Source organism: Zonotrichia leucophrys, chromosome 9 (genome assembly GCF_028769735.1).
Source record: "Zonotrichia leucophrys gambelii isolate GWCS_2022_RI chromosome 9, RI_Zleu_2.0, whole genome shotgun sequence".
Classification (NCBI taxonomy): Eukaryota; Metazoa; Chordata; class Aves; order Passeriformes; family Passerellidae; genus Zonotrichia; species Zonotrichia leucophrys.
Window position 1 is genome coordinate 2,228,168 of NC_088179.1, and position 10,400 is coordinate 2,238,567.

Consider the following 10,400-nt stretch of genomic DNA (forward strand, 5'->3'; position numbering starts at 1 on the left):
TCATTAGTTGTTTCTGATGTACAGAAATGTTGTAGCCCTATGGAGAACATTTTGTCTGCTCAGCTCAAGGGCAGAGCACTTCAGATGCATCTATTAGTCCTATTTAGTTTTTAGATAAGTTCCTATAGAACTCTGCATGCACTTGCTTTTGTCTATTGATTAAATAAGAAAGATTCTGCCTTTTTAAACAGGGGGTTTTTTTAGTGCCTGGAGCATTATAGATTTTTGTGTGTGTGATAGCAGTCTAACATAGCTATTGAGAAAAGAAAGGCATCCATAAACTTGCTTTTATGTATTCCTTTATCTTTGTTTCCAGTGAATCGACAAGGAGAGCTGGATTGCTCCACAGGGGCTGGCTCTGGTCAAACAGCCCTGGTAGCAGCAGCCCTTCTGAAGGCAGGCTGGCACTCCAGCACTGCTCCCCACCAGGCCACACAAACACCTGTGCTGCCCAAACTGCATTCCCCTATCCCCAAGGGAATCTCCTCTGTGCTCCCATTGATTTCTGTCTCTGGCACGGCTCTGTGTGGGATTTTCTGGCTTTGAGAGCCATCTACAGAAAGTACATATTGATTGGAGTAGGGAAAAACAACAGCCCTTTCTATCGTGCAGCAAAGCTTTTCTGAGTGAATGGCCTGAGCTAAAAACTGTATGCAAACTTTAGAGTACAGAACCTGAAGAACTTCTTGTCAGCAGGAACAGCAGCTTTTTGAGCTAATGGGCTCTTCTGAAAAAGGAGAACAGGAAATTTCTTTCCAAAATAAGTAGAAATTAAGACACTGAACTCATTAAGCAGCTGCTCTGTTAAGTGCCGTGGTGTCTGCTGAAATGTGGCTGCTGCTGAGCAAGATTTGCATTTGTGGGCACCATGGCATCTCCAATTACTGCTCAGCAGTGAAGAAGCCTGCAGGGCAGCAGCTATTAGCAGAGGGCTCTGCTAACTGATCCATGCCAGCACTTGTGCTGGACACTCAGTGCTGTTACTTTAATTGCCCTCTGGGTTGAGTTTGAAAAAAGGAAAGTGCTCCTAGAGAAAGAAAAGGGGGGAAAATATGATTAAATGAATGTGCTTGCAGGCTAGAAAACCTGCAGGTCAGAGCACCGTGTGTTCTGGGACCAGCCAGGAGCACACTGCACTGTTTGGCACACACTGAACCCAGCAGACACAGTCCTTCAATCACCTGATGAGAACTCATCAGTTTTTCTCTACTCCAACATTGTGTTTAAAACAGACCCAGTTGGGACAAGCAGTCATGTACAGCAACAGAAGTGTTGATAGATGAGGTTGTAACCTGTGATGCAAGTTGCTTTCAATGCTAAGTCATATCCTCTTTTTATCATTTCCTAGGTCTGCTTTAGCATGGAAACCCTGAGAATTTATTCATATGTGCACTAGCAAGGGGAAAATTTTGATTTGAATTAAGTTGCAAGTGTGAAATTGTTAGAAGGCTGACACACAATGTCAGATCAGTGATCCTACTGGCTCTGGAAGTAACTCCAAGCTTCAAAAGACAGAATAAGAAGGTGTAAAGGAGGGAGGTGTAAAGGTGTGTGTCAGCCCAACAGCTATGGGAATCTTCCCAAGATCATCCAGTGTTGTAGCAGATCATTTTGTGATCAGATAGACCCTGAATCTGATAATCTCTGGAACTTTGTCATCCTCCTACAATGCTATTAGTATCTCAAGAGGAGAGCAGCAGGATGTGGCTGCATCAGAAGCATCATTATTCTCCTTTGTCATCATCCAAAACACGTAGTCTCACCTCCCACTTGGAACTACACCTGGTTTGTCACCTGCCAAAACAAAGAGCTACTGATGGATGTGCACAAAAGCAGCTTTATGGCAATTATTCAGTTACAGCTGATGACTGCTTTGTGTGTGTATCAGCACACCTCAGTGCTTCTGGTTTTTATTGGAGCAGGATATGCAGTCTAGGCAGTGAAAGGGAAATCCTGGCTCTGCAGGGAGCACTGCTGGGTGCACACAGGTACATGGATGCACAGAACCCCAAGGAAGTGCCTTTTCCCATCACAGCTCCTGCAGCCCAGGTGAGGGGGTGAGCTGCTGCAAGAACCTGGGTTATGTAGAGAGCCCTCCTACAGGCCTAGGAAATACATACTAGGCAGCAGGATTAAAGCCTTTCAAAGATGGAATTGCTTCTGCTTTCATAATATTTTTCTTTTCGCCCTCCACAAGACTTGGCACAGCCTAGTGTGCTACAAAGCACCTTTTTTTCCCCTTACTCAGAACATCTTGAATTAATTCTTGGCAAAGCTATCTGACTCTGTGTATAGATAGGAACAAACTCCAGCCAAGCTGGGTCCTCCTGCAAGGCCACTCACCTGGCTCTCTGTGCTCCAGGGCTTTGTGAGTGCACAGATTTGCCCTGTGCTCCTGTGGCAGATGGGTGATGTGGTACAGCCAAGGCACCAATGTCAGGGGTCATGCGCAGAGTTGGGAAATGCAGGTATCTAGAAGTGATACAGAGAAATGCTTTTGTAGATCATAAAGACAACTGAAAATGCCCAGCAAGAGAGTGCAGCTCAGATCAGCATGTGTACAGTCAGATCTCACAGCATGAGGGTGGACAGTGAGCTCTGCACTGGCATCTCAGCAGCTCCTCTCAAGAGAAGCAATATCTGGAAATTGATGGTATCAGTGATATTTTGTTCAATGTCTGGGAGGAATGAGGATGAGGACTCTGTCTTATCAGAAGGCTAATTAATTACTTTATTATACTGTAATATTTTATATTATATTACATCTAAATTGAATCTGCTAAGCACTTAACTGCTCAGAATCTTGTGACTGTCTGCTGACCCACAGTCTGCACACACGCTTGGCCCTGAGAGGCCAAGGAAACAAAACACCATCACTTTGGGTAAACAAAAAATATATATATATAGTGTGTGTATATATATATAGTGTATATATATATATATATATATATAGTGTGTGTATATATATATATATAGTGTATATATACACACACACATATATATCTATAATATTTCAAAATTTCTATATTGCATTCTACTTTGGCACAAACACAGGCACAGCAAATGAGATAAGAACTGTTTTGATCATTCTTTATTCTGCTTCTCTCAGGTTCAGAGAATGTGAATCCCACAAGCTGGAGGTTTGGCCAGATGCCCTGAACCACCCCATCTCTGAGAAGCATGGAGATGCCCAATGTACCTCTGAGTCACAGAACGCCTTCTGCTGCACCTTAGTCCCTGACCACACCTGCTGCCATCAGGGCTTGTGTGCTAGGTGAAAATCAATCAGATGTATGTGACAACTGAATATTCTCCAAACCTTCTCTCCCTTTCAGGCTTCTCAAAGTGCTGGATCCATACAGCAACCTGCACAGGCTGGAGCCCAAAGCACCTGCTGGGTTTGGAGAGGAATCCTTCCAGGAAATGGGTATAATGTGAAAATGAATTTCAGTGCACCCCATCGACCCTCTGAAGGAACAGCACCATCAGCATGGCCATGGTCCTCAGGGACCTCCTTCTTTACTCTCTGTAACCCAATTGATTTCAGTGGTCACTCACTGCCTGGTACATTTTAAGGTCTAGATTTTAAGGATACTAAATAAGAATATAAAGCACTGTCAAGTATTTCTGGGGTTTATGACTGAGCTGGAGAGGGAACTCAATATCCTTTTAGCAATTTGCTCAGCTAACATTTTAAAAAGTCTATTTGTCTGAAGGGGCAGGAAGAAATCAGGAGGGCAGAAACTGTAATACTCACTGAATTTGCTTCTGTATTTTTTCCCTCTATCTTCCAAAACCAAATGTTATTGCCAAAGTTAATGCTCATTTCCACTCAGAAACTGTCCACTGTCTCTTCCATGGGCAGTGCTGAAATATAATGCAAATGTGAGCAGTTAAAATACCTGAAGAAAACAAAATCAGATTGGTGTAGTAACTCAGTGACGTTTCCCCCCACCCTTCCTTACAAAGCACTGCTATTTTACAGCAATAAAAACCCTTTTGGAGTTTTGTGGCTGACTCAGAGCTGCAAAAAGAAGAAGAAGAAAAGAAAAGAAACAGAGAGGTAATTTCCAAAGTGAAATTAAATTAACCACAAAATCAAACATTTCCAAAGACAGTTGATTTCATGTCAATTCAGAGGCACCTTTTGGATTTATGCCATCTAAAACCAAAATATCAATACACATTTCAGGACTGATGATTTTTTAATGCTCTGTGTTGCACTTCAGAAGCTATAAAAATATGATTGGATTTTTTCATGCCCAAATTTGTAACTATAATCTATTTTGGAATGTATTATTCTATTAAAACAAGAAATAATTGAGTTTGTATAATTATTAATCTCTTGTAATAATCCTCAATTGTACAAATTACTTTTCAGAAACACAGGCAGTTTCTTGCAGACAAGATGACATTTACCGGCTTCTTTACCTTCTGTATGCTGATGAACATGCTAACAGGTAAGATTACTACCAAATTTATTCTTGTTGATTTTTTCACACCCTCAGAAATACTTTGTTACAAATACAGCATCTTCCATTTAGTGTTGCTGACATTTTAATCCCAGCTGTTCAGGCTGTGAGTTCTGACTAACAGCCAGACTGAGGTGGTTTGTAGCACTGATTGCAAACAGGGAATTCCTTGCTCTGTTGTTCAAGAAACAAAAATCTTCTGGCTACACAGAGGGGCCAATGTGGGCATTAAAAGACTTGTGAGCTTCTAGTTATACATGGAAAATGTTTGGTTAACAGAAATTAACAGAAAGTCTTTCTGTGCAGGAGCTGGTACTGATGTGTTTGCTCTTTACTTACAGATGCTCGATCCATCCAGGATGGAGATGGTAATTCCTAATGTGTTTTTATTTCCTTTGTGTCACTAATATTTAGGGGAGTAATTTGTAACTCCCAGACTTGATGCCCAGCAATGACTTTGGCAGGAATGCTTATTAACCTCAGTGGACAGAGGAAAAGCTTTCGCTTAGTTCTAGTGAAAAAAAAGAATAGTGAATTTTAAAAATTCCTTTTAAATTTATTAAAAGGTGGTAACATATTAATGTATAATAACAGAGCTAATATCCAGTCTTAAAATGAAAAGGGATTACAGTCAAGTCACTAATTCTGTTGTACAAAGTCCTAACTGGAATGCACCAGACTTAGATATGTATAGGACATCTGAGAATTTTGTCTGTCCTGAACCATATTGCTGTATGTGTATCTGCTTTTTGGCAAGAGATACCAGCTTTCATGACAAAAAGCTTAAAATTTACAAATTGCCACAAATCCAATTAGAGAAATGTTGGAATAAATCCCTTAGCACAGCTACCCTGTGGTTCATGTCACTTTGTGTGATTAGCCCATTGGATTAGTGTTTGCCTTTGATTAAAAAAACCCTCAACACCCTAATGATGTTTGCACTGGCTTACTGATGATTCTATCATTTAACCTTTTTTTGGCTTTTCAGACAGAATTCTGTCTGAAAACAGAGTTGCAGAGAAGTATCTGCAATAACCAAGCACTGCCAGCAGCATCTCCAGTGCACAAATATGCAGAAAGCACTATAACAGATATGAACAGAACAAATACACAACAAGGTCTAATATGATTACTTATCATTCAAACCTTTTTTCTCCTATGCTCCATTCTATTTCTTTAGGAATAAATATTTTAAATATATAATCTCTAAAATATTTTAATATATCATCTGTGTTTGTGTACAGCAAATATTTTTGTGGCAAGTTTTGCAACGTTCAGGAGAGGCTGCATCAGTCTAGAATTAGAACACTGTTCAGGCAGTGTCCTGTTGCTCTCATTACCAGCAATTATTGTTTTCTTTCACACTGGGCCAAGCAGCAGCCTGCAAAGTGAATCTGAGGTCAGCTGGTATAAACAGTGGGTTCTTCTCTGCAGACAGCATTTGGCTGGTTCATTTGGTTTGTTATGTGCCATCTGTGCCTGCACGCTGCAAACTTTACTCCCTAAAATTAAAGTCTGACAACAGGATTGTTGAAGGCTCTTAATTCCTACTGAAGACCCTGGCCCCAAGCTGAGTGCAAAGACTTTCATTCATCTAAATGGGCTTCAAATCAAAATAAAATACTGTGTTTAGCTTCACTGCACTGAATGACATTTGTGACTGTGCTCTCAGCTGCTGTTTACATTTTATATATGCTTCTCTGTTTGCCCACATTTGGGTCTGGGGTGGTCGGTTTTTGTGTTTTCAGAACTGATTTTATTTTGCTGCTGAATTGTTAATCTTGTTTCAATGCCTGTATCATATTCTGGTACTGCTAGAGCAGGCCCAAATGCAGCAGCTGTCCCCCAGGTGGCCTTTCCTCTCCATCCCTGTGGCTCATTTCCTACAGTGCCCTGAGCAGAGGCACAGCTCTGCAGTTCCAGGCAGTGTCAGGGCAGGATGGCCCCAATCCCTGGGAGTTCTGTGGGCAGTGTGCCCAGCTGCTGGGGCACAACATAGAGGGTGGTGCCTTATTCCTTATATTTTTCTATGGGGCAAAGCAGATTATGTGGAACGAGGAGTAATGGTTTTTGATTGCAATCTCTCCTTGCTTTGAAATAACCAGCAGCCTTCTAGAAATGAAACCAGCCCAAGAAATTCTTGAATTGATGTAAATGTGGATGTGTCCCTTCCTTCCTGCTCCCCATCTTGTCCCAGTCTGTCACTCCTGGTGCACCTGGAGCAGGGAATTCCAGCTCCATTTTCTGCACAGTGGGTCACAGAGAGGGGTCAATGGCTCTCCTTGCCTCTCTGCTGCTAGAAGAGCACACCAGCCCCCAAAGGGAACTCACAACCCCAAACCATGGTGGCTCCAAGCCCAACCTCTCAACAAAAGCACTTCGTATATTACATTCGTAATATGCAATATTTTGTTTTGGTTGGGTTCTTTAGATCCCTACCAGGATGCTGCAGCCTTGCCCTACTGGCCCTTCTCATCCAGTGATTTCTGGTCGTATGTGGAATATTTCCGGACCTTGGGAGCCTACAACAGGATCAATGACATGGCCAGAGCCTTCTTTGCCCAGTTCCCTTTTGGGAGCCACCTTGGCTACCACGTGCGTGACCACGAGCACTGAGAGCCTCACTCAGCTTTGCCAGAGCTGCTGCCCAGGTGTTTGGTGAGCTTCTCTCTGCCACTGAACACACCTGGGCTGCCCTCACCTGCTTTGTGACACCACGGTCATTTGCAGCATTTTATGGCTTCAGTGAGTCTCTTTTTACCATTTCTTGTAAAGGTGTTTGCGTGAACACCTGACTGCCAGCAAACACATCTGCACTGTGCCTCCGCCACTAAGTGACACTGCAGCCACATGCAGCATTTCAGGCTTTAAATTAATCCCTTTTTACAATTTATGCTTCTGTGTGACACAATAAACTTGTTCATTCTGCTGCATGGCTTTGGGAGGGTTTTTTTTTAACAGGTGATGCTCTCAGCTTCATCTCAGGAGACTTCTCTCTGTGCAGAGGAGTACATGTGTACAGGAGTTATTCAACCAGTGCACCCACTTTGGGGGCTGGAGGGGCTGCCAGTATCAGTCACACTCACCTCATTTGCAAGCTGATGCCTCACTGAGGCCTGAAAGGGCCCAGGGCCTGCCATCACCATGGCGGTGGGGCGTGGGGAGCAAGATGGTGGCCTCCATTGCTGGTCACCATGGCCGCAGGGCATGGGGGGGCAAGATGTCAGTGTCCATTACTGGTCACCATGGCCACAGGGCATGAGGGAGCAAGATGGCGGCCTCCATTGCTGGTCGCCGTGGCGATGGAGGCATGGGGGGAGCAAGATGGCAGCCTCCATTGCTGGCCACCATGGCCACAGGGCGTGGGGGAGCAATGGCCACAGGGCATGGGGGAGCAAGATGGCGGCCTCTATTGCTGGTCACCATGGCGACAGGGTGTGAAGGAGCAAGATGGCATCCTCCATTGCTGGTGGCCATGGCGATGGGGTGTGAAGGAGCAAGATGGCAGCCTCCTTTGAAGGAGCAAGATGGCAGCCTCCTTTGCTGGTCGCCATGGCGACGGGGGGGGTGTGAGGGAGCAAGATGGCGGCCTGCATTGCTGGTCGCCATGGCGACGGGATGTGGGTGAGCAATATAGCGGCTTCCATTGCTGGTCGCCATGGCGACAGGGTGGGGTGAGCAAGATGGCGGCCTCCCTTGCTGGTCGCCATGGAGACGGCGCGGCCCCGCTAGGGGGCGGCCATCGCTGCACGGCGCCGTGCTGCGGCGGAAGTGACGGCGCGGAGGGGCCGCCATGAAGCCGGCTGTGGACGAGATGTTCCCTGAGGGCGCCGGCCCGTACGTGGACCTGGATGAGGTGAGGCGGGCGCTCCGGTGCCGCGGCCGTGGTGCCGCGGGCCGGGGGCGCTCAGCGGCCGCTTTCGCAGGCAGGGGGAAGCACGGGGCTGCTGATGGACCTGGCCGCCAACGAGAAAGCGGTGCACGCCGACTTCTTCAACGGTAAGGAGCGCCCTGATCCCGGGCTGCCTCAGCGAGCCTCGCCCGACTTCTCTGCCCTGGCTTTGCTGCTTGTGCTCGCTGAAGCTGGGCCTGACCGTATTCTGGGAGCGGGGTTTTCCTCTCCGGGGAGTTTAGCGTGTTAGGCTACAAGGAAGCTTATGTTAAACAGTGTAAATCCGAGTAAAAATGTGGGGTTCTCTGGACAATTCGTGCCTCACCGCCCCTCACAGGGAAGATATTTTTATCAAATCCCTGAACCTTCATGCTGTCAGTTTAAAGCCATTCCCTACTCCAGCCGGTGTCAATAGTCTGTCATTCCTTGGAGGCTCCCTCAGGCACTAAAAGGCCATCCTGGAGCTTCTCTTTTTCAGGCTGAACAATCCCAGCTCTCTCAGCCTCTGTGTAAGTATTTACAACAGCTACATATCCACATAGGGGTGGGATATACAGCACTGTGCTGCACCTGGTGCCTAAAGGTGTTTTTATGCATCTGAAGAAGCGCATTTAGATATTGCAACAGTGAGTTTTACATGTTATTAAATGTTTTATATGTTATTAAATCTTGCAGCGGCAGTGTTAGTATCACAAGCTGGTGTTGATTCCAAAATAAAGTACATTTCTCATTTTGCTCAAGGCTCAGGACACAGGAGTGGAAGGCAGTTCTGCTCTCAGCTGTCTGTTGGAGCCAGCATATCCAGGAGTAGCTGTTTCCATCTATTTCTACCATCCCACTGTGAAATTGTGTTCCATAGGTATTTAGGGCTCTTCTAAATGAGGATTCACCCTCAGTTCATTGTATGTTCCTGTAAATTGGCTTCTGTAAGAATAAAGACTGTGTTCACTCAGGTGATTCGTTTATGTTCAGCACACAAAGAGGATGCAAGGCTGAGTAGTTAGGAGTAATTCCAAACGTGACTGGAACCATTTGACTACTGGGACATGTGTTCTGAGACAAAAATGTTATTGGCCCCTTTAAAGCAATTAAATTGTTTTGAGGAAGGGGTTTTTAACACAAAACAATTAAGTGTTTTTGAGCAATTAAATGTTTCTGAGGAGGGGCTTTTTAACACAACTCCCAGTTCATTAGTCTGCAAAATCATCACCCTGATGCTACATTTCTAATAACTGATGGTGCAGTAACTCTCATTCTCTGAGTTCACCTTTATTTCTGTCCTGAATCCAAGGAACAAAGTACTGTATTTGCATGTGCATTTGTAACACTGAAACTTTTGAGGTTCATTTTTGTCTTGTTTTCCTGACTAGATTTTGAAGATCTCTTTGATGACGATGACATCCAGTGAACTTGGGTGTGCAGCAGAGCTGAGATGTGGAGTTTTCTCCAAGATCACCCCTGCAGTCCATTATTTATTAAATTAATCAAAATGGGAAACTCACAGAGGGGGAAAAAAGCCTGGATAAGCTGCTTGGGGAATATGAAAACCAAATGGGTAAAGATAACTGAGGAGGGAAGTGTGCACTGTTATTTCTAGGGAGCTGTGTGTAGATTTTCCTGGAAATTTCATTTGCTGATGTGCTTATTGAATAAAATACTGAAGAAACACACATCTCTCTGACTTATAAAAGTAGAAATTGCTGTCTTCTGAGCTCCCTTAGAGTGATTATTTTGGCATTAAATAATTCATTGTTGCTTTTGGATATTACGTAAAAGATATGCAGTAGGACACATGCTGCCCAGGAAAGTTTTGTTCATCCCAGTAAAGGATTGTTTTGGGATCAGATGGTTCCTTGTTCTGAATAGTCCAGTTCACACTGAGAAGGGCATGGGTTGTCTTTTGTTTCAAGACAGAGAGCTTCCATCAGTACTTCACTTTTAATTTAAGGAACACAGAAAAAAAGAAAAAGTAACTTCACCTTGACATGTTAAGCAAAGAAATGCTCTGACCCCAGATTAGGAGAATGCTTGGATTT

At 44.4% G+C, this 10,400-nt stretch overlaps 2 protein-coding genes across 2 annotated transcripts; both read left to right on the forward strand.

Annotated features, from left to right (window-relative positions):
- The first annotated feature begins 3,157 nt into the window (after positions 1 to 3,157).
- OTOS (otospiralin) lies at positions 3,158 to 7,088 on the forward strand. Its single transcript, XM_064721503.1, has 5 exons — positions 3,158 to 3,291; positions 3,986 to 4,063; positions 4,382 to 4,460; positions 4,814 to 4,840; positions 6,904 to 7,088. Exons 3-5 carry the CDS (start codon positions 4,409 to 4,411, stop codon positions 7,086 to 7,088), a joined length of 264 nt encoding a protein of 87 aa, XP_064577573.1. The 5' UTR covers positions 3,158 to 3,291; positions 3,986 to 4,063; positions 4,382 to 4,408.
- Positions 7,089 to 8,233: 1,145 nt separating this feature from the next.
- COPS9 (COP9 signalosome subunit 9) lies at positions 8,234 to 10,034 on the forward strand. Its single transcript, XM_064721448.1, has 3 exons — positions 8,234 to 8,328; positions 8,399 to 8,471; positions 9,735 to 10,034. The coding sequence occupies exons 1-3, from the start codon at positions 8,266 to 8,268 to the stop codon at positions 9,770 to 9,772; spliced, it is 174 nt and encodes a 57-aa protein (XP_064577518.1). The 5' UTR covers positions 8,234 to 8,265; the 3' UTR covers positions 9,773 to 10,034.
- Positions 10,035 to 10,400: the final 366 nt, after the last annotated feature.